Below are 25,032 nucleotides of genomic sequence, written 5' to 3'. Positions count from 1 at the left end.
AAACGTGTTTATTCGTTTCACTAAAAGTTATTCATTTTCTAAGAAATTCATCCAGCGCTATGGAATCAATCGATTCTTATATCAGGCACGTCATTTCTTATCTTAAATTTAATATATTTTGTTCTTACCTTCAGTCTTGCATTCGTTCGTAGCTATGTCAGTAAGAAATAAAAATTGTTTATAGAGTCGAAAAGTTTTGCGATCCAATTAGTGTGATGTTCGAGGTTGAGTCAGATAACGATCGCATACAGGACTTTGTTTTCTTTCATTACAATGGTTGTAAGCTCTTATTAAAATTGTTATTTTCAGCTCACGTGACTCGCGCAGCTAAATCATACAATATGTGCAGATGTGAATAATGACTTATTTGACACCATAGTGATAACAAAATTCGATTAGGATATGTAACATATGGTTAGATTATAGAGACTTTAAATGTTTCGATGCTAGTTCGACGTGTAGTTCGCAAGTCGGAACAGTGATGGCAAAATCGTATATAGTTAACCGTTTACGGAAGCTTTGCGTCTAATTATATGATCAACTTTGTGGTGAATGAATTTGCTTGTTAATACAGAAAATATTGCCTTTTACAGTCTCGATGAAATATAAATTAATAAGATTGTTGAAACAAGGCAATTAGGTGTGCATTGATGATACACACAAAATAATCCATATTTCGCAGGAACCAATAAATTGTATAAATAAAGTCCAATATTGTTACAGATAATAAAAATGCATTAAAACAAACTGATGAACTGCGATAGAAGCTAAAAAAATAAGAAAATAGTATATAGGCTTGATGGCTATGTCGTCCATTGCAGACATTCGACCTAGTCTCATTATAGCCCGAACTTTCGGCTTGGCCCCATATTCCATTACAAAGTCAAGTGTTTCGGTGTCAAAGGAAGCTATAATCTATTCAGTACCTTGGTTTTTATTATACCTGTATGCTTTATATGATCGAATCGACGTCTATAGTCAAGGGAATAAAGATGTCAAGTTTCTAGTACTTGCCGTGACGCGTACTATTCTCACAGTAGGCACACTTACCGTTGACATGATACTTTGTATTGCCAGAAACAGTCGACTGCAGAGTTCTCTCCACTTTTTTAGAAAATATGACCTTACGGTTAAGATAAATATTCGTTATCGATCAACTGTTGACCGATACATTCTTCAATTATTCTTTAAATCCAAAGGGTTATTGTAATAAAGGATGGAGCGAACTATGTAACGCCTAATCGGAATATAAATAATTATATCATTCCGTCCTTTTATACAATAAACTCATTATAGGTGTTAATCGGAGGACTCCGAAAGGAAAACGTACTAAGTAAATTCGTTTAATGATTGAGTGCAATGAAAAATGCTGTTATCATAAAAAGACGTTTGTTTATTTCAAATATGATGTCGGAAAGTAAGGAAAAAATTTACGGATACACACTTGGACAATTTTTTGTTTCCTGATTATTTACTTTTTGGCGATTGGCTGGTTTACATATTTCTACGAACCATCTAAAAGTTTAATGGCAGCGTTCATTTATATATATCTGTATTTACCATTATCTACTGCTACAGTCAAATTTTTATCGTCAGTAACATCTATTTTTCTGAGATTCCGTCATTTGAACAGCTTGCTTGTACCAGGTTAATATTTGCCATTTACGTGTCAATGAAATTTAGCATTTTTTAAATTTATAATAAGAAGCACTCGTTGACTTGAAAGCAAGGCACGGTATAACGTATCGATAAAAAATTTCTATATTACAGGGCTTTCTTCGATACTACTGGAAATAGATAACAAAGCAAAGAGATTCCATTTACGTGATATCTGTTGGTTACATAGCTGCCTATGTGCCGCGGTAGAAGATGTGAACTCACTTTATTCAGCGCAACTGCTGCTGTGGTTCGCTAATTTTACTTTCAATACCATAACGCTGATTCACGACTTTACAGATTTTGAACCTAAAAAAATCGATGATGCTGCCAAATTTATACGAGATGGTGGACTGGTGATTCTATTTTCTCTACTAGTTTCTTTTATGGCTGCCATTTGCCATTTCACTGCTGCAGAAGTAAAGTATAAGTAACAATGTTACTAATTATTACCAAAATACTTTCATAATAATTGCACTATTCATTATTTATTGTTATCGTCATCGATAATTCGTACTATTCAAGGGAGATCGCGCTATAATGAGGATCTGGTGAGACCGAATCAATCTTTACACGTTTTGTCACAAATTGAAGAATATTAAAAAATTATTTAATACGAGGGTCGTTTGAAAAGTCCGTGCAAAAATAAAAACTGCTTTATTTTTTTTAATAAATCTTTTTTATTTTTCAACATAGTCTCCTTTTAGGCTTATACACTTCATCCAATGCTGCTCTAGTTTGTTAATCCCTTCCAAATAATAGGATTTGTCCAATTCTGTAAAATAGCTATTCGTTTCTGCAATCACCTCCTTGTTTGAATAAAATCTTTTCCCCGCCAGCCATTTTTTCATATTAGGGAACAAATAGTAGTCCGACGGAGCCAAGTCTGGAGAATAGGGGGGATGTGAAACGAGTTGGAACCCTATCTCCATCAGTTTTACGGCCACAACTGCTGAGGCGTGAGCTGGCGCATTGTCGTGGTGGAAGAGGACTTTTTTGTGGGCCAATCGTGGACGTTTCTCTAGCAACTTGGTTTTCAAACGATCCAATAACGATGAATAATATTCGCCTGTGATGGTTTTACTCTTTTCCAGATAGTCGATGAAGATTATTCCTTGCGAATTCGAAAAGACAGTCGCCATAACCTTCCCGGCCGAAGGAATTGTCTTCGTCTTTTTCGGAGCAGATTCCCCCTTGGTAATCCATTGTTTAGACTGTTCTTTGGTCTCAGGAGTGTAGTGATGTATCCATGTTTCATCTTCTTGATGAAACGACGCTTAAAGTCTTGCGGATTTTGCTGGAACAGCTGCAAGCCATTCTTGCAACACTTCACACGATCTCGTTTTTGGTCAATCGTGAGCAATCGCGGCACCCATCTAGCGGATAACTTTTTCATGTCCAAATGTTGGTGCAAAATATTATGTACCCGTTCGCTCGAGATGCCTACAGTACTAGCAATCTCAGGCACCTTCACTCTTCTGTCAGCCATCACCATATCATGGATTTTATCAATGATTTCTGAAGTGGTAACCTCAACACAGGGCGACCAGAACGTTCAGCGTCTTTTGTGCTCATATGGCCACTCCGAAAATTTTGAAACCACTTATAAACCATTCTAATCGAAGGTGCACAATCACCATAATGTTTATCAAGCTTCTGCTTAATCTCCTGAGGCGTTTTGCCTTTGAAAAAGTAATGTTTAATCAATACACGAAATTCTTTTTCGTCCATTTTTTTACAACCACTCGATTTCTTTGATCGAAACGAATGTAAAACGCAAAGTAATTGACCGATCTGGCTGAAACTTGGTGTGTGCTCTTCCAAGATATGCCACTAACTGAAAATAACCTTGATACGCACTAGTAGCGCCATCTCTCTGACTTTCCACGGACTTTTCAAACGACCCTCGTATTAAAGGCATATTGAATTTCCTATTTTTGGCGAATCATGAGACACGACGGTATCTAATAGTAACATTTTTCATTGCATTATCAATTTCCTCTAGTATTATAAATTTCTTAGGTAAATCAACTCGCTTCAAAAGATATTTTACCCATACGAATAATCTTGGTTATATATACTCATTAAATGCTGAATGTCCATCAATTTTAAGTGGAGTCTAATATAATTATCCATTTTTAAGAAATGCAATTGTGAACCAAAAGTTAATAACAGATAGAATATTCGTATACTATTTCGGATAGCAACTTTTCCACGAATCGATTTTTTATGTTCACAAGAGTTAACAAAAAATAAAAATGTGAGTTAATGAATGGTTTCTAAAAATTAAAAAAATCATTTTTCTTATTTGCCACCTTATCTCGTATTTATTTTATGCGCAATAATCATCCATAAATGAAAATCGATAGTAATATGCTCTAATGAAAACCAAATATTGATCATTAAGTTGACGTCTGTTTATTCACTCCACGTATTTACTCGAGCTCACCATAGACGCTCATGCATAAGTATAACGAAGGAAATTTAGGTTGTTTGATCGTGAAGCCAAAATGTTTTTCACTAATTAAAATACTACTGTACCGAACTATGGATGTTTCGTAAAAAAACTTTCGAGAATCAATTTTATTTCCTGTACAGTTTTAGTTTACCTTCGTTTCTAGACAGTTCTTTTAGCTTGGGGGCATTTCTCAACTTTCAGGCAAACAAGGTTGGAGCGACGGTTTTTTCACCAAGCTCAAGATACTTTCGATGTTGGAGTAATCAAGGGGTAAGATATTTTTATTTTCAATTTTGGTACGACGGACGCTCAACTAGTTTTCTGGTCTATTTATTTTCTAAGCACTTAATAATACAGTTTTGGCGCAAATTTCGTTCAGCTACGAACATTTATTCCGAAAATCATTACTCACGGACTGCATCCATATGTACTTATTATTTCACGCGCCTACACAGATCTACAGATTGTGAACTCAAAATTTAGATGTACATCGAAGAACTTTTTGATTTATTACGTAAATTAATTCAGAAATAATCTTACACCGTGAGATTTTGACTGGAGGTTTACACGAGTTGTTCTATCTACTGAAAGTGAGAAGCCCATTGTAATAAAAAAAAGCACATAAACGTGTAAAAGTACGTAAAGCATAAAAACATTAGTATTTTTGAAATAAAGAAATAACGAACTGTGTGTAAAAAGCTCACAACTTGTATTTCAACTTCGTACGAACAAAATGTGCCGTGCGAAGCGAACTTCGTACAAAAACGAAAATTTAGTCAGACATTGAATTTTATTATTATATTTTACGTCTAGGAAAAAGTCGATTCTTTATGAAATTACAAAAAGTTAAGAAATGGTGTAAGGTCTCATATTATCCATCATGCATATTTTACACATTATGTATTAAAATTATTAATTTATTATTAGGATAAATTCGCGGTTGGACAGTACTTTTCTTTGCACGAAGTACACTTTAGTGCTGCATCTGGATTGTTTCGAATTAATCTCTCACTATTACTAAAGGTAAAGATACTTCAACTAACAAAATAAATGCACATTTTTTTTTATTTTTACCTACATATGCATACTATTTAATTCGTATGAATGAATTATTCGTGAAAATTTTAATTATTTTATGAATTGTATGTTAAAGTATGCGGTTCGTTACATATGCTAACTCAATCTTGTAAGATCATTTAAATATACGAGTATAATATTCAACGTCGTATGAACTCAAAGTCAACGAACCATTGAATCAGCTGAAATTTCTCTATAGTTCATCATCCAATCAAGTCTAAAAATAACAACTTTCACTTATATAGGTTAATATATTGATGATCCATGAAAATTAATACTGTAATTCAGTGATAATATCAGAGCTACTTAAGTTTTAAATCTACTTTTCGAGGCAAATGAACGTGCTCTTTGAATTCTTGAATTTTACTCTTTAATATAAACAAATATAAGTTTTATAAATTCAGTTTTTTAATTCTATATTTAAAAAAATCTTTTATTTTAAAATATAAATACTTACGAATTTGATAGAATCCATCAAAATGTTAATGTTCTTAATCGATTTGAACCTTTGAGATAATTCAATCATCAAAGTAAAGCGATTGGAGCATCATTTATATTGCTTGGTAATAAATAGTATGGAAGTTATAAAGAAAGAAAAGTTAACAAAATTATACTCACTAAAATAGATAAGGGAAAAGTGGGGATTTTAATAGAAAACAATTTTATGTTTTAGGATCACTTCCTTTTTTATTGATATTTTTTAATGATTTGGAAAATAACTATTTTGTCCACTTTTGTCCTAAATAGTTTTATGAAGTAATGTGCATATTACCTGTACATAATTTTCAGTTATAATACTGCATCATGCGTCGTCCTGTCAAAATTACAAAGCATACAAAATTTTAGTTAATTAAATACCCAGAGATCGTAAACCCTCCTTGTCACCTTATAAACTCTATTATCCACATTGAGAAAAGTGACCTTATAAAACTTAATGTAGCTATGACAAAACTTACTATAAGATACTATAAAGTAGTGACACATTGGTAATGTATTTTGATATAATCATATCTATTCATGATTACTATTATCACTTTTACTATAATCGAAAGATAAAATATATTAAAACATCATAAAAATTACTAACACAGTAAAAAACTTTGGATGTAATAATATTTTGAATAAAATAATTTTATATTTATAATATTTGCTCTGAAGTGAATGAAAACTGATACAGTTAAAGTGAAAATTGATATAAATTATAGCAACATATATCATTTTCAAACAATGTTATCGGATCATAAAAAAATTTAATGGATGACATAATAAAATGAGTACATATAATATAGCTTAACTTCATAGATTTGTATATTTCGATATATATATATATATATATATATATATATATATATATATATATATATATATATATGTGTGTGTGTGTTTTTTTTGTTGTTGCTTATGAAGGTCACATCAACCAGTTTGGTTATTAGTGACCACTAGATATACAGATTTTACATATGAAAGTATATACAGTAAAAAATAGTGAGAAAGGTATACTCGTACAATATGTACTTTTTTTTGGGAGTTTACAGTAGAATTGTAGTACATTGTTGTACATTGGTATGGCATGGTTTGCAATATGGTATATAGATTATTTCGAGTTACAATATAATCGTGGTCAATACAGAATTGTACAGTGTTTTTATACAGCAATTTTACAAAAAGTTAATTACACAATATGGTATGTAGTTTATTGTTATATTATATTTTTGTTAAATAAGATGTAGGATATTTATTTCTTTTAAATAAGCTATTAGGTTTTTGAGTGTTTCTTCTTTCTTGAATATATCGGTAATATTTTCTGGGATTTTTAATTTTTTCCGTATGTTGTTGTATTTTCGACATTCAGTGAGGATGTTTTCAAGTGTCAATGTAGTAGAGCATGCGTCACATTGGTGGGGATCTTTTTTTGTAATGAGATTGCAGTGTGTTAGGTTGGTGTGATCGATTCTCAGTCGGGTAAGACAAACTTGACTTTTTCGATCGAAATTGTATGCTGTACTTTTTTCGAAGAAATCTTAAATTATTTTGTGTATTTTCATTGGCTCTAAGTTTTTCCAATTTTCACTCCATTTCTTTTTAGAAGCAGTAATCATTTATTTTTTAACTTCTAAGTGGTATGTTGGTATTTTTTTGTTTGATTCTTCGACCAGGACTGGAATTTTTGCATGTTTTTAATGCGTTTTTAATTTCTAGGAGTGATATTAGATCATTCAGCAAATCTGTATCGGGTGTAGTTTCAATGTTGTTTGGATCCATTATCTCGTTGTCTAATATTATTTTACTTTGTATAAATAGAGGATCGTAGTTAGTGTCACTAGAATTTATAGCACAGGTTTTTGCTAAGGTATTTGCCATTTCTTCGTTTGGCGTATTGTTTGTTAATGTTGATATACATTCAATCCATGATTATCTTTTATTTTTTTTAATTATAAAACCTTGCTTCAGCTCGTTTAATTTGGAATTCAGCTTTGTTGTCTTCTGTATTTTTCTTTTTGTATCGGTTAACGGCTCTTTTTGATGTTCTTATTGCTTCTTCGCATTTGTTGTTCCACCATGGTGTACTTTTCTTTCCGGTGTAATTGTTTGTTTTAGGTACAGATTTTTCGGCTGCATCAGTAATCATAGTTTCGAAATTAGCAATTTTAGTGTCTATAGGTATATTGATTCCTTCTGGATCTAATAAACTATCAATATTTTTGTCGATTTCTTCTCGGAAAAGACACCAGTTGGCTTTTTTGAAATTCCATCTTTTGATAGTAGTAGGGTAATTATTGGAGTGATTATCAGATTTAATTTCAATGATGATTTTGATTGGAAAATGGTCACTGTTGTAAATGTCATCGTTAACTGACCACTTAATAGAATTAGCTATACTTAGATGACATAGACTTAAATCGATTGAGTTTAACAAGCCATTTGATATGTTAAAGTGTGTTGGCGTTTGGTCGTTGAGCAGTATTATTTCGTGGTTTGTGAGAATATTTTCGATTTTTTTGCTTCGACTATCAGTTTTGTGGGAGCCCCATAGAGTGTGGTGGCTGTTAAAATCACCTACTAAAATGAATGGTTCAGGTAGCTGAAAAATGAGATCGGTGATATCTTGTTCGTTTAAATCATAGTTATTTGGTAGGTAAATTGAGCAAATACAGATTTTATTTGTATTAAGTGTTACTAACGTTGCTACTACTTCTAGATTACTATTTAGATTTATTTCTATTGCGTCTAAATTGCTTTTGACATATATAGCCACACCTCCACTTGCAGATAGGCAGTTTTGTTGATTTTTATAGAAAATTTCAAAGTTTTTTAATTTGGTGTGGTAGTTATTTTTAAAGTTAGTTTCCTGTACACATATGACGTCTGGATTTTGGTCTACTATAAGTTTTTGTAAAAATTCAAATTGGTGTTGTAATCCGTTTATATTCCATTGTATTATTTTTTTATCCATTTTTAATTATTATGAAGAATCTTCAGCAGATGATGCAGCTGTAGCTGAACTTTCAATTTCTTGGTTCAATATATATTGTTTTAGTTTTTTTGTAATTCTAGTGAATCTACTTTTGAGATTTTTATGTTGTGCCAAGGGATATAGTTCATTTATTAGATCTATTAAGCTATTAATATTTTCGGTGTAGTTTAGTGCAATAAAATGTGGAGTGGGAGAACCGTGTATGTTTTCTAAAAAGCTTTTGAAATATAATGGGTTAAGTATTTTATCTGGTTTATTTAATTTACTTTCGAGAGGAGCTAACATTTCATCTAACGTGTGTACACTTACATCTGCTGTTTTCTTGTTTTTTTGCAGTCATTTTATTTGTTTCTTTGGGTTTCGTGAAACTTTGGTTTTCTTGGGAGGAAATTGTTTCTTCTGAAGTTAGAGTTGTTCTTTTAAGAGGTAGTGTATTTTGGGTATGAGAAATATTTTCTATTTCTACATCTAGTGTTTGTTCTGATATTTTGCTATCTGTGGTATTTTCAGTTATTGAGGGTGTCATTGAATTTTGTGTTAAGTCAGTTAGATCTATATCTTTTGTTTTGTTATTGGTATAATTAATTGAGCTATCTTGAGAAATATTTGAAGAGTTTTGACAGTTTTTTGCGAGATGTCCTTGTTGGTTGCATAAAAAGCATTTGAGATCATCCGTATTAAGAAAAATCAAAAATTTAGTATTATCGTGTGTAATTTCTATCGAGGACGGCATGGTTTTGAGATCTTCAGGATGTATATACATTTGGCGTCTAAAGCTTTCTACATGGTTATAGCCATCGTCTGGTACACCGGCTTTAAGGAACGATATACCCGAGCTTCTACGTATTTTTAGTTTGTCGATGTATTCTTCAATACATGAGTGTGGGATCGAGGGACACACATTTGATATTATGATACGTTTATGTCGAGATATTAGTAGGCGCGTTTCAAGGTTTGTCTCTCCTATAGTTATTAATTTGTGTTTACTTACAAATTCCTCAGCGAGTTGTTTACATGATAGAAATACACATATTCGCCCGTGTGAAATTCTTGATGCAAATCGAATGTGTTGTGGGCCTACAATTTCTCCAACTGTGATAATGTATTCTCTTAATTTAATACCTTCTTTGCTTTTAATAATTATTGCTTGATCTCGTTTCGGAAATTGATTTTTTTGAGTCACACTTGCATAACTTTGGCTGCTTGTAGGTGGGATTTTTACGTTGGTTTGGTTGTTGGGATGAGCCCCGATGTCGGAAGTCATCATGTTGTTGGTAGGATGAGTTGATCCGGAAGCTGCTCTAAAGTGCAGGTTCCTTATCTTAAAGCCTGCACTCTAGTTTTATATTGTAATGTATTGAATTACGCTTAATCACTCTTACAGTTATTGTATTAGAAGGATTGGAACTCGCGTTTACCAATCGTGTTTAGTGACTGTGAACTAGTGATACGTCAGAACGCTGTGACGGTCAGAACGGGACTCTTCGATATATATTTGAATGCTTTCAAAATATACATATAGTTTGTATAAATTCGATTGGGGAATAATTGACAAGGAAGATATTCACGACTTTTATTTGACAAATTTGGTCTTATTAACCGACAGATATTGCTATACATTAAGAAAAATTGGAATTAAAAAAATAATCATTGAAAACTTTATTTTTTTTAATCTCTGTCAAAAATAATGTTGTATTCTTTATTTTATAATACAACATATAAACTTTTGATAAATGAAGTTGATACTTAGTTTCTATGTACATGGGATCTTCTTACTTACAAGCGACCAAAACATGACCACTTATTATATAAGACAATTTTTTGTTTATATGCACACAAAACATATGCCTAGTATTTCAGTATGAAAATTTAGGCAAATGATGACCTATATACATGCAACAATTGCGTAAAGTTTGAAAAAAAAATCTATTAACTTGTGTCTTTAGACCCATTGAAATAGCTAAGAATTACCACTATACAGTAATGCGATAATTATGATTATTGCCACATATCAGTTTAGGTCATTTTACAGATGTTAGAATAATATTTTGAAAAATTATAATATATCGATAGAGAGTAGAGAAATAACGTTTATCTACTGATGCAATTATATCAATGAAAATTTGAATTGGCAAATTAATGATTGAAATTTGTTCCTGAATTTTTTCCCCAGATCCTTAGTCAGTAAAACTTATTATGATAATCCATCATAATATTTGCTAGAATAAGAAAGAAAGTTTTAAACATTCGTATAAGAAAAGTTGCTATATTTGTTAACAAAATTTATAGTTTCAAATTTTGCTATATATTATAATAACATTACTACAAAACAAGTGTGTACCTCCGTTACAATATATTATATCACAAATTATAGTAAATTTTATAAGGTCATTTCTTTCAGTGTACGAACTGTAATTATTATTCTATAATCGTATGTACGTAATATCTATCTCTCAAACAACATTCTAGTAATTTCAAGATATTTTTCGTAGATCGCTGGGGCAATGACTACATATTTAGTTATTCTGAAATCACCTGCACGATCCTGATTTTGCAGAAATATTTTTATGAATCATCCATCGCCTTTGACATCATTTTCATTCTCTCGTCTATTTATTTCTAAAGTTCCTGGTATTGTTGCGAATAAATTTAGAAATAAACGAGTAAAGGTTTAAAAAATTGTTATTTCTTTTTCTAACTAGGGAGATCACTAAGCTTTTTTTTCAACAATTTTCTAAACAAAACCCCAAGTTTGAGAAAACAGATAAAATGTTTCATCACCTTGAAAAAATTAAGTTCATTTGATATAAATTCAGACAGGATTATTTGATTTATTTATTATTAACTAAGTTTAACTAGCAACAAGTTTTATGCATCTAAATAATATTACAAATTTTTCTTTTTAAATGAAAATTGGCCTTACTAACAATAAAATATGGTTCGTGGCAGTTTCTTTCTACTTGAATTAAGGAGGCTCCAGCGACTACAGCAAAAGTCAAAACAGCTTAAACAAATAAAGTTGTAAAACGGAGTATATATTTAATATAAAAAATTATATATATTTAGTATAAAAAAAACTATTTTTGAAATAGTATTTGTTCAAAAGTAGCCACTAACATAACACACTTTATAAATTTAATAAATAGTCTCCAAATTGATCTTTTTTTGTAATGAGCCAATCAGCAACTAGCTTTTATTGATACTGTATATGGGCAATACGAAATGTTTATTTATATCTAACGTAACCTAATTGCATATCGCGCAGTCACCAGCTATATTATTTATTAAATTTGAAATTACCGAAATATTCAGCCGCAAGTCATGAAAACTTTTATTGCGAATATGTAACAAATTTCGCATAATTCAAACTCGCGCGACATTCTTTAACAGCAAAACAAATATGGTTGCTGTTCAATAGCCGGATATCCGAGGGCCTAATAAATTTTTTGAACAATTTTCACAAATATCTTGATATTTTCCACGGCTACCTATACTTTTAAATATATCATATGAAAGCTAAAGTCTTAACCTATAAGTATATTACTTTTCTATTTTATAACTACTCATTTAAGGTTAATAACGAATCAATTTTAAATCTTTTCCGCGTCGAGTTCCATATGAGGATATGTTGAAAGTGTAAACTTTAAAATGAAATATCTTAAAATTTTCCACGGCTTGCGGGGTGAATGAGTATATCGTTGGATTCAACGCAATCTAATCTATCGAAATCACTATTACTGATATGTTAACTTTCCGCGATGGAGCCCTCTTAATGATGTAAAAAAAGTTGATATTCATGAAAAGGTCTGTTTTCACAACAGAAAATAATTTTTCTAGGAAACCCAAGAAAAATTATCAAAATCTTTCGATTTGAATTGATCTACACTGCCGGTCACGTACGTTTACTCCCCCCCCCCCCCCCCCCCGGCAAAATCAGTCAAATTTGCTCTTTCCAAAAGTTTTCAAAATATGTACTTCGTGACTGCATAAAATTGTTTACTTAATTTATACAAGTGACTTATTGACATTGTAAATTGGAAAAAATTTTTTCTTATCTTTGCAATTATGTCGGATATGGGATAAAAGTGATATAAAAATTTGGCAAAGTGCACTTTATAACTCATTCAAAGCCCTATCCGAAACATTCATTAAAAAATTTTTTTTCATAAACCGTAACGTGTGTACGAGCAGTTTTTATACTCGTATTGACAGTTTTTTTTCAACATATTATATCTCCGTGAATTCCAATAATAAAAAAAAATTTATATAAGAGAAAATGTTTGTTTTTTTATGTAGAATGCTATTAAATTTTTTGAGATTTTTATTTGAAAAAATTATTTTAACTTTTTCCTCCCACCCAGCGCGCAAAAAAAATTTTGAAAATTACATGAAATATTCTTTTTGATTCTTACAATAATGCATCGTAAATGTTACAGTTTTATAAAATTATAAAATATAAACAAATTTTTACGTGGAAAACTTTAATTCTTCGCAGAAAACAATAAGTAGGCGTTATAGATTCACTTAACATTTTAAAATTATTACTTATTTCGTAGAGTGCATATATATAGAGTATATCTAACATGCTGTATAGCATTGACAGTGTATTTACAAATATAGTGAAATCCCTATTATCATCAAATTAAGCATGCTTCTTCAAATAGTTTTGTATTTTTAATTATAAAAGTATCAGTCGGTAACAATCACTTTGAGTGTGTGTAACTACGTATTTTTGTATTTTCTGTGACCAGGGCGAAATTAAAAAATTTATCGTTACTTGATCGTTATAAGAATATTGTTCTTTACCAAATTAATATGAGTCGTCATGCCATTACAAAAAAGTTGAACATAGATCGGCGTACAGTTGCTTATAAATTAAGAAATTTTCTGAAACAGGTAGTGTAGCAAATAGACGCCAAAAAAGAAGAAAAACTACTGCAACAGAAAACAATGATATTTGCCAAAAAAGTTTCCGAAATCGAAGAAAAACATTTACCAAACCTTATAAGTGTGAGTACAGTGCAAAGACGATTGAGAGAGAAAGAACTATTTGATCGAATTGCAGCTAAAAAGCCTCTACTGTGATTTGTAAATAAAAAGAAACGCTTACAGTGGGCAAGAGCATATAAGGACTGGACAACTGACGATTGGAAAAATGTTCTTTGGTCTGATGAGTCCAAATTTGAAATATTCGGAAGTAGAAAAAGAGTTTACGACACGCCGTGCGGAAAGTTCGTTTTTCCCGCACGCTCGGCAAAAAAAGTGTGTTGAAAATCGCACTTTCCACACGTCGTATCAAAAAATACGGTACGGCACATGTTCAGGAAAGAGTTTCTCGCTTCGCTCGGGCGTAAACGCCACACGGGACAAGAATCTACTTTCCCGCATTTGTATCGTAATGTACTATTACGTAAGAAGAAGAAAAGTATACTGAGGAATGTTTGGTTCCTAGTGTAAAGCACGGTGGTGGTTTAATTATGGTTTGGGGGTGTTTTACTGGTTCAAAAGTAGGCGAACTCGTGAATATTGATAGGATTTTGAAGAAAGAAGGTTACAAAAAAATTTTACAAAATCATGCAGTAAAATCAAGATTGCAATTAATTGGCCGAAAATTTGAATTCCAACAAGACAATGATCCTAAATATACGTCAAGATTGTGTAAAAATTATTTATCCAATTTGGAAAAGCAAAACAAGTTAAAATGTATGCAATCGCCATCACAATTGCCCAATTTAAATCCAATTGAATTACTATTGGAAGAACTCAATCGATCTGCAAGAAAATTCTGTCCGACTTTTGTAACTCATTTGTGAGAAATATTGCAACAAGAGTGGAAAAATATTCAAGAAAAAATGTTGAATAAACTGATTACGAGAATGCCAAAGCTATGTAAAGCAGTAATCAAGCACAAAGGAGGACACAGTCACTTAAAATTAACCTACGTAATTACGTAGACGTTTACCTAGTTTACTTTATCTTGTCGTCGTTACATCGAATTTATATATTTTGTTGATTTTGTTCTTATGTTAATGGATATAATAGTAAAATATACACACGTTAATTAAATACAAAGTGTGATTGTTAGCAGTTGAAGTTAATAATCTAAATGTCTTGTATAAATTTCTAGTGCCTGTTAGTGTTTTAAAGGAAATACACAAGTTTTGTGAACAGTAATATGCGTTTTTATTGAAAACTTGAATCTCATTATTTTTATGAAGAAAATAACCTTGCTAAATAAAACGACAAGATATTTTATCAAAGTAACATTTTGAAAAAATTAAAAAAAAAATCTGAAAAAATTTGACAGCAAATATTTTCTCTTATAAAAATTTTGTTGTTATTGGAATTCACGGAGATATAATATGATCAAAAAAAACTGTTAATATAAGGAAAAAATGCTCGTACGCGCGTCACAGTTGATGAAAAAATTTTTTATTGAATGATTCGAATAAGGCTTGAAATGAGTTATAAAATGCTCTTTACCAAATTTTTGTATCCTACGTCCAACATCATTTCAAAGATAAGAAAAAAATTTTTCAATTTACAATGTCAAAAAATTGCTTGTAAAAATTAAATAAACAATGTTATGCTCTTAGAAAGAGCTTTCAAACAAGTTCTGGCTCATATCTGTACATTATTTCATACCAGAGATAAACAATTGCAAATTTTACTAATTTTTCTGTGGAGGGTGTGTGTGTGGGGGGGGGGGGGAAGTACGTGACTGGCAGTATACTTTCGATATTTTAATTTTTTTATAATGGGCATTGCAAATATAGCATTTATTTTATAGCTAAAGCAATAAAATATAATTTAATGTTTTCGAATATTGCATCATCTATCAAGCCTTATAATAGCAAGAAATTAATTGCTAGATGTAATAAGGTTTCACACCAAAACCCAATTTTTTTACTTATTCGAGATGAAAAGAAATAATTAATCAAAGACTTTTTGAAAAAAATAATCCTTAATTTTTATTGTTCGTGTACGTAAATTTCAAATTTATTCTTATGCTTTTGTTGTTTTAAATTGAAGAGTGGCTATGACTTAAATGTTAATTTTTTTTGTAATTGAATTATAATAAAAGTTTATGTACAAAGATTAGTAATTACTAAATTGAATCGAAAATTCTAGGCTTAATTATTATTAAATATAACCATGTTAGAAATAATTTTTGCGCACACTGTTGCACGCACTGACTTGGAGTTTACAATAGTTTATAAACATTAGATTTTAGATACTTATAACAGTTAATAACAAATTTTTTCTGTTAGTAATAATTATATACAGTTATTAACCTTTAGAGGGCGGGAAAACCACTATAGTGGCTCAAAATAATTTATCAAGTTTTTATCATAAAAAAATTTGCTATTAATAGCAGTTATGAACAGTTTTCAAATCAATTTCTAAAATGTAAATAATTGTTTACATCTTTAATAAATAGTTAGTTATCATATGTCATAATTAAGAATTATTTTATACACTATATATTGTTATTATGATTTAATTTTTTTCGTCTATAAGTACTTTTTTGTACTGATAAATTACTAGTTATAATTAACTTCAAATGTTACCAATTTTTTATTCCAATAGGTAATTGATGATAACTGCTATTTACAGTTATTTATAGTTATTTGCATCTATTATTTCTCAAAATAAATTTGTTTTGATGAATAAAAATGCAAATAACCGTTAGTAACTGAACAATCTGTTATTAAATAATAACAGTTTTTTAACAAATAATAACTCTTTATATTGTTATATATGTCCAAAATATAATGTTTGTAAACGGTTATACATTGTAAATAAGCAAATGTTACTAACTAATAATTTCTATTTATTATAATTTTATGCGTAAATTATTTCCGACAGAGAATGAACTAGAATAGGTGAGCTTCGTATAATAGAACTACTATGCGCTTACTGTTGTAACCTCTCGTTAATAATAGACTTTTCGACGATGATTCATTGTAAAGCTTATGAGAGAAGCCTTAAAATGAGCCATCACACGGTATTTTTTATGATATCTAACTTGAGCTATGCATTTTACATCTGCCCTCCTTTTTATGGGTATGCAAAGACAGTGGACTCGATATCCAAAATGAATAATTTTGAATTTTGTAAGTAATATGTAGTCACAAATTCGGAAAAAGATGTTTTTACGTTACGATATCAACATAACTTACGTTTCTAATACTGTAAGCTAATTAGTGCTATATGGAATATCATTGTGACGTATAATCATTATGTCAAAAAAATAAAACAAAATTAGATATTTTAACTTTGATAACTGAAATAACTGAGTTTATTTTAGATATCTGTCAAGTTTTCTATTTGATTATGCAATACTCAGTAGGAACTACACAACTAAAAAAGTGAAAAAATAACGTTAGTGTAGTGTTTATTCATAATTAATTTCCATTATGGTTCTAAATTGGTTGTACTTGAGCATTTCTTTTCTTATTTAAGGTGAATATAGATATTGATAGAATATTATAGAATATAGAATATTGATAACATAATATAGAACATGAATAACATAGAATATTGATAAAAAATGTTCGAGAACGTTAGAAAGAATCGTAGAAACTATTTATCGGTATTTTTACATTATTGGCATTAAGTGAAAATCGTCTACTTGATATACCTTGTATGACCAAAATTAATGATTTTTGATAAGGTTACGCAGGTTTTTAACAGAAGAACAAGAGGGTAATCACTATAAGGAGATATTTAGAATTATAGATAATAGTATCCGGAGCAGGCTCATTATATTTTCATACTAAATATTTGTCTTTCTGGTTTTCTTTAAATACGAAAAAATAGTAAATTTATAGACGTTCTAAATCCTGACCGTAGTCAGTAAGTTTCTAACTGAAAGTACTTATATGCAATGTACAGAGCAGCTACACGTGGGTAGCAGGGTGCGAATAGCACGCATTTCCGTGATTCCCATTTTACGACCCTTTACCGAGACAGCGACCTATACTTCCTTGCACGCAAAACTGTTACTACCAGCTTTACGATTTTCCAGTAGACTATTTAGCAGAAACCTCATTTGATTGTTGATCTCATGATATATTTAGATTGAAGCTTAACGACCCACATAAATATTTGAACAGAAAAAAACGGTGAACTGGCACTCTGATTAGAACATTTTTTTAATGTCTTGATTATGTCTCGTTCAAAAGATATACATAGTAAGCAATATAGATAAATATAAAATAATGTCCGACACTATACTTTTATGTGTTTTTTTCAAACCATCGGTAGCCTGGACTTTCTCTCTATGCATGATCGCACGAGAGACTGACGCGTTCTCTCCACTGAGGCCAGCGCGGCTTCGGAACCAATAATGACTAATGCGCGTGCGCACAGATAGCTAGCGTAATCTGTGCAGCGTTCAAAACGAGCCTAGTTCTCGAAGTAACAACGAGAAAAAATGAAAGCGAAGGGATTGTCTGAAATATTTCGGAGAAAATGTTCACTCGGCAGAAAGTATGCACGGTACACAGCATACCAGCGTGATCTGGCAGTAAAGCATTACGAGAAGAAAAGAAGTCGGTCGGAAAGAGCCAGAGCTGAAAGTGAAATGTTGTTGTCGCAGGAATCAGGGTGGCTGGTCTGCGCAACGGTGAGCGTGAACGACGTAAAGCCGCTGCTGTACGCAGCTCGATTCTTCGGGTGCGGACCTCGATCTGCGGAGGCGATCTCGGATGCGGAGCTCGATCAACGAGTACGACGTCTCGCTGGCCTACTTCGGTACCAGAAGAACGTCTGGCCTACTCGAGCTTGTGGGCCGTGGGCTTCGCGTGCACCTGCAGCTACGGCTTGTGTCCGATCGCGCGCTCGGGACACGAGACCGATTTGAAAATCGTGGCGCTCGCAGCCGGCCGCACCCTCCTTGCCTACGTGTGCTTCTTCAGCGACGCTATCCTCAGCATCAGGTGGAACGAGCGCCTTAGGACGGCTCTGCTGCTGTTGCGCAGCTTCGACGCCGCCGTCGACTACAACCTCGTCTGCCCCAGCACTTGGACTCTAAGAACTGTCAGCTGGCCAACGGTCATTACCGTTATCCTCTTTTGGCTTTCCTTTGGCTACATTACTTATAAGTGACGTTCTCTCTTTAACCTTATTAACTTAACTCTCTCTCTCTCATTTCATTCGCACTGTCTGGCTTTTTTATATGCCCGACTCATATATATTTTCCATAAGCACTTTGCACTAGTTCTCTTTAGAGAGAATTCTGTCTCGAAAAGAGACAAAAGTTCTGCTACAGATGCACTCCATCTTTAAATAAACTTAAATAAACATTTACAGCGTTTCTTCTGTCTTTGTTACAGCGAATTTACGAAAAATGAGTTTGTTTAAAAAAAAACCGCAAAATTAGTAACATCGATAAGATTATGGTCGTTCATTGCTTCACGTTGCTAATATACTAATGATTATTTGTTTCATGTTGTCTGCTGATAGATGTGAAATGACAAGTCCTCTCCTCAATGCAATCGTTTACGTGGTAGCAAACGCAGCTATTTCAATGCAACTCATCAAGTTTGCTGGCTTAATGGTTTTGCTACATCGGCGATTTAAATATATGCATGTGTTATTGCAAGCTGAAGGCGAGGGTAAGCAAAGTATATTTACGTTGTTGTATTGATTGAAGCATTCTGTAACGCGTGTTGACAGTTGTTTTTTGTGCCAGTGTATACGAAGCAAGCATGTACAGATTAGCTATCTCATAACTAACTTTTCCATCGTACCGTTATTGAGTGACGAGAAAAACAGCTGGAATTTGATTTCAACCTGAAAATTGGCAAATTATAAATGAATTAGTTTGATTGCGATCATCCAATCGAGAGAGTAATAATTCGCTCAGTAATATTACAATATCGAATCGAGAGGACAGCCTACGTTAATGTACACAAATGTAAACGTCAGTATACAATCATTTTAAAGCAACTCGCCTATGGCACATACACCAAGTACGAAGTTTTTAGCTGGAGCGCAATGACAGGTGCAAAATTGTTGTCGAGAATAATATGCAGTTTTGATCGAAAACAAAGGCGAAACTCGTTCGAAGACGCGCGTCTCATCTCCGACTTGAAACAAGAAGGTTCAAGGTTGTCTTATAACTGGCCGCAACTGGCAAATGGACATGAAGCGTTGAGCTAGGCATTTTGGATTTTTAATCAAGTCGGCTTGAAAGGTGGAATGTACGATGGGCTGCAGCTGCAGACTGGTTTGAGCGGTTAGCCTAGCAAGAGAAATGAAGTAGATTAAAAGCAAGTGGAAAAGTAGAAAGAGAGATTGAGAGGGAGCGCATGCAAGAATGATAAAGGCCTTAGGAAGGCAAGGAGGGTGAAGCGAAAATAGATTGAGAGGGTAGGTAGTGGAGGTGTTGACTCGAAGACGAACGAGCGTCCGCTCGTCTTTGCTTCGTACGTGCGAGAACATGAAATTGGAGTGGAGGACGTGCGAACGGTCCTTGCATTCGATTCCGAGCCGACGCCGCGACGGATATACACCAGCTGAAAAGAAAGTAGGCAGCTACGCTGTCTACGCCGACACACGCACGCGCACGCGTACTCGAATAAACACGTGCGTGCACTTCAGCCTCGAATAGCCAGGCTTACATCTACATCGATCCAAGTCGGCAGATTAGCCAGCAAGTGGAAAGCTCGAAACTTTCGACGTACCTTCCTGTCGTTCCGATCGTTGCCGCATTAGATTGCCTCGCGGATCTATTCTACCGAAAGAAACTTGCTGTCTCGTTTGGCGTTATTCGAAGCTTACTTTCGACCGCACACGATCGGTCGCTTCATTACGACGCTGTTTCGAGACGTGAGACGTCCGCCGCGGTAAAACCTCTAGGAAAGCGCTGTTTCTGGCGGCCTTATTTTCTCCGGTCTCGCTTCAACGAGTCTTCGAGCTTTCGGCCGCGCTACAAACGCGACGTTCAACGGACAAATTGAACGAGCCGTTTGCTCCGTAATATCGTTCGGTCATTCGGACAGCCAGCGAGTTGCATCGACGGAGACTCGTAAACTCTTGGCAGCCACTGACTTTGCCGCGGAGACGACTCGAGGATTCGAAAGAAGGAGCTGGGCAGTGCAGCGTCGAGAGATGCGACTGCAGGAGGTCTGGTGGTTACACTACACGCTGAGCAACGCCGCCGACATGGTCAACTCGATCTACTCCGTGCAGCTGCTATTCTGGCTAGCTACGATGTGGCTCAACGCTCTGTCCAGAATCTACGCGATCAGCGAGAGTCTTGCGGCGACCGCTCGTTTTTTGCCGAGAATCCGCCAATCTCTCCTCGTCACTGCATACGTCGTCAACCTGCTTATCATCACGACAGCCTGTCACTGTACTGCGCACCAGGCACGAAGCTTACTATAATAGCGTTACTTTTCGTTTCCCATGCACGTTCCTCTGAATTCATCTATAGTTGTATAAGGATACTTTTGCAGGCGAATACTATTGGCAAAGCGACGTTCAAGCCCGAAACAGCTACGTCAAAGAAACGCCATTCGCTCGAGGTACGATATCGCACTTTAATTGCAATTATTTTTCACACTTTTTCTTAATATGTATTGCTTGTTTGTTCGCAGCAATCTGTCGAGGTAGGCATTTATTTCAATCTCAGACAACTGCATTTTTCGGCAGCCGGTGGTTTCATATTCATCGACCTTCCACTTCTAATATCTGTAAGTTTGTCTATTTCCGTTATACAATTAGAATTGATCATTTTCAATTGAAATTCACTCGGTTTTATAGATGGCTTTGAGCTCATTAATATTTAGACTTTCATTAAATATATGTCACCATTGCACTTAAAATTACTTTAATGTTTATAACTTAATCCATAGCTTATTCAAAGTCATGCTTTGCTAAAATATTTATTATTCAAACTATTTCTAATTCATTTACTTTGCTCGATTCTTCAGCCTTATCATATTCCAAAATAATTAATAGTATTACTTGTTAGAAAGACACGACGCATAACTACGCTTCCTTTTCAAAAGTAATTTGAATTCTCTGAATATTTGAGATCATACTGCAATAATAAGTCACATGACCGCGTTCCTCTGTTTACAGATAACGGGCACTATGACAACGTATCTCGTTGTACTTCACAATAACACCTAAGCTCACGAAGGAAGGACACCGAAGAGTTCAGAAAAAGAACGATCAAGTTTGGGGAATATTTTCTTTTTTCATGTCATCATCCTTTCAGAGATTACTCGATTGGCATTATTTGTGACAACACAGTTCAAGGATTACTGTAAATCAATCAAGCGTCAAAGTTCCAAGCATATTTTGACCTAATCATTTGTGTCGTTCAGTGATGCATATGACTTCCAAAAAACACCAAGTCTTATTTTTTGTAAAAACCATTGCACATACAAAAGCTGTAGAGATTCAACTACTAGTGTGCTTATTAAAACAAAGATAATATACAATGTACCAATTTTATTTTTTTAAAATTATTTATCAAAATCATATAAATGAAGTCGAGAAAAAGAGTAAAAATTGCTTTACGACTTTCCTCGAAATAGTAAGTTCAAAGCTGTTGTTGTATGCTTTATTTGACATCTTCACGATAATCAATGTAGATTTGTTTGAAGCGTTTATTAATAATATTCCAACTTGTCGCAGCGACGTTCAAAGTGTTTTTCTTATGAAAATATTAACGTCTTGATCTTTTTAACGACAGCTCGAGCGGGAGAGGCCGGCATGCCACAGAGACACGGCTTCGTCCCCCTGAAACCTATCTTAAAAAAATCCCGTATTTTTCTGGCACGATGTGAAAAGGCGTAGCACCGAACATGGCCTCAAGCACGTCTGATAGAGGGGTGGAATCGCGAGACACGTCAAAGCTTTTATTTATGCACAGATATCTCTCTCTCTCTCTCTCTCTCTCTCTCTCTCTCTCTCTCTCTCTCTCTCTCTCTCTCTCTCTCTATCTCATACATGGATATGAATCTTTCGAGCATAATATGCATGATCCCGTGAGGCATACATCTTATAACATGTTTTAAAATTATGATACTACAATAAAACTCATTCTCCAAGAACCCTATTTACCTATTTATATTTAAAGCAATTGAAAGTTGTCTTGATTCCAAATTGATTCGCGTGCTTTTTATTCACATAAGCTTTTCAGCCCATCATAATAGAGCTTGCCTTTGGCAGTGTCATCCTGCAAACGCTTGTGGCACGTTGGCAAACTTTAAAGTAATATTAAAATAATATTGTACTTTTTTATAATAATAACTGATGATTTCAAAACAAACGTTTTGCTGGGCAAAAAGTTTATAAAAATCAAATATGGTAAACGTTATGAATTTCTTTTGCAATCATTCTAGTTGTAAATATTTGTTAAATATCAGTCAGAACGCGTTTTCTTGTATTACTAAGTTGGACGTTATGCATTATTGTTATACTTATAAGTCTTTTATGCGCTCTTAAATTGAGCGACGTTTAGCAGGGTAGCATGGAAAGGATATTGCGGAAATCTCATAAGATATAGCTATAAACTGGCGACCCATTAGTGGATTAAATTTCTCTGGGTAAAAGCCATGACTAGCAGTTTGAAAGCCGCAAAGGTCGACTCACCTTTAGTCAGCGAATAACAGTTCGTCTCGGAGCATAGTAGGTTTTTCTCGGCACACCTTTTAGAAGAATCATTCATCAAGAGTGGCGATTCCGGTTCACTTGTCTCTTTCATCGTCTTGAGAACGAGCGTGGCCAAATTTCTTCAAGGGGCTTGTTTCGACATTAAAATTAATATCATTCGAGCTGTCACATATATCTTATCCTACTGTTTAAGTATCGATTGAACGCTCGTTAATGTTCAGCTTGTTTGATCGATCGGTTCGATGTTGAGCATTCTAATCATGCAAATGACTGTAGTTTCTTTTTTCAGAAAAGTAATGATGGCGAAAGGTATACCACGAGCTGCCAACGTCAATGAAGGAATTGTTTTTTTACTCGCGGAGACGGAAGCGTTCGCTGCAAGTGTTTCTCGAAAGCGTAACTGCGTGGAAGAAATCAGACGGTAAAGATAGTCGGTAGTAAACGAGAAAGAAAGTAGAAAATCTCGCGCACGTATAAGGTATATGCTGCATCCCACCCCTGAGCCCTGAGAGCTTTGGCGCGTAGCTTCTACGCCTGCGTATTCCGGCCATGCCTGGCCTGTGCGCCGAACGCCCGAATGAAGCTGAGCGCCGACAATGCTCATCAGTATGCGTTCGTCTTTCCGTGCAAACTTAACGCGCCAGAATTTTCTTCGGTATTAACTGTCGGCGCACGAGCGCTCCCGAGTGCGCGCTGCTTATCGTGTGAATAATACTACGTTCGTTGATATTTGCAAAAATGTCACGAGAACAATTGATTTTCTTTCTTATAAGCAATTGTCATTTTCAGCTCATTGCTTAAAATCACGTTCGAACTGACCTGCTATATTTTTTGCTAGCGATATGAAATCTTTATGAAACATTTTACGCGAGCAGCTTGTTCTCAACACACTAGCAATTACGTCTTTCTGTACTGGCTAATTTTAGATTGCCCTTTTTTGAATAGATTAAATCGGTTGCGTTCTCTACATCGCAACGAATCTATAACAACGGATGTTTATTTATTCAAACAGTCTCATTGGAAAAAATAGACTTTGTAGTTGACCCACACACGGAAGACCTCATTATACCTTTTGTTGCGCAGTGAATAAAGAGATGTATGTTATTTTCAAACAAATTTACATTTTTTTAGAGTGCCGAGATACTTTGCACCAACTTCACCTTCATTCTTATAAATGAGCAACAATGGTCGTCTCAATCTTTTGTAACATATAACGTTTTCACGCATCGGCAATTCCGTCATTGAAACGCTGTTGCGAAAAAAAATAGTGAATATTCATTTTCTTTTTACAAAATGACTTTTACAGGATAGACGTTAATAGAAATAATCAAGTGAAATCTTGTTAAGTAGCAGTGATGAGTTTGTTATAAGTGAAATTCCGTTCGATACTAGTGATGGGTTTGCTGCCTTATCCCATTAAATATCAATGGCAAGCTCGCGACGTTCCAAAAGAGCGGAAACTACTGGCAGCGTCTACTTAGCCGCTAAGTACTCTACTATCCTTATTCTAATAAAAGACGTAAAAAGTCGAAGGTTTAGCAGCGTAAGCCTTCGAAATAAATTCAAAGGAAATACGATGGTCCGATTTCAATCACAAAATAACTTTAGTTTAGCAAATTATGAATAATCCTAATGGACAACCATTATGTGTAAGTTTTTTATGTTCTTCGTATTAATAAAAATGTATATTTAATATGTCTTTATGAAATTGCAAATAACAAGTTTTGCA

At 33.7% G+C, this 25,032-nt stretch overlaps 3 protein-coding genes across 4 annotated transcripts in view; all 3 read left to right on the top strand.

Annotated features, from left to right (window-relative positions):
* The first annotated feature begins 799 nt into the window (after nucleotides 1–799).
* LOC131664086 (uncharacterized) lies at nucleotides 800–11,215 on the top strand. Its single transcript, XM_058934953.1, has 6 exons — nucleotides 800–1,145; nucleotides 1,423–1,647; nucleotides 1,771–2,075; nucleotides 4,316–4,384; nucleotides 5,042–5,137; nucleotides 11,159–11,215. Exons 1-6 carry the CDS (start codon nucleotides 800–802, stop codon nucleotides 11,213–11,215), a joined length of 1,098 nt encoding a protein of 365 aa, XP_058790936.1.
* A 6,948-nt stretch (nucleotides 11,216–18,163) lies between these two features.
* On the top strand, nucleotides 18,164–21,929 carry LOC131664085 (uncharacterized). The gene is made up of 7 exons (XM_058934952.1): nucleotides 18,164–18,170; nucleotides 18,271–18,775; nucleotides 19,137–19,297; nucleotides 20,773–21,044; nucleotides 21,134–21,202; nucleotides 21,275–21,370; nucleotides 21,762–21,929. Exons 1-7 carry the CDS (start codon nucleotides 18,164–18,166, stop codon nucleotides 21,810–21,812), a joined length of 1,161 nt encoding a protein of 386 aa, XP_058790935.1. The 3' UTR covers nucleotides 21,813–21,929.
* Nucleotides 21,930–23,949: 2,020 nt separating this feature from the next.
* LOC131664068 (RYamide receptor-like) overlaps nucleotides 23,950–25,032 on the top strand; it is a 56,721-nt gene continuing 55,638 nt past the window's right edge. The window contains exons 1-2 of one of the 2 annotated variants that reach the window (XM_058934929.1): nucleotides 23,950–24,399; nucleotides 24,610–24,952. The gene's annotated coding sequence lies outside the window, so the exon portion shown is untranslated. Of the gene's footprint in view, nucleotides 24,953–25,032 lie in introns of both variants that reach the window. The other variant, XM_058934928.1, reaches the window with a different exon arrangement.

The sequence above is a fragment of the Phymastichus coffea genome, unplaced genomic scaffold (assembly GCF_024137745.1).
Source record: "Phymastichus coffea isolate CEN01 unplaced genomic scaffold, Cenicafe_Pcof_1.1 PCOF00040, whole genome shotgun sequence".
NCBI lineage: Eukaryota > Metazoa > Arthropoda > Insecta > Hymenoptera > Eulophidae > Phymastichus > Phymastichus coffea.
This window is presented reverse-complemented; position numbering and strand designations above follow the sequence as displayed.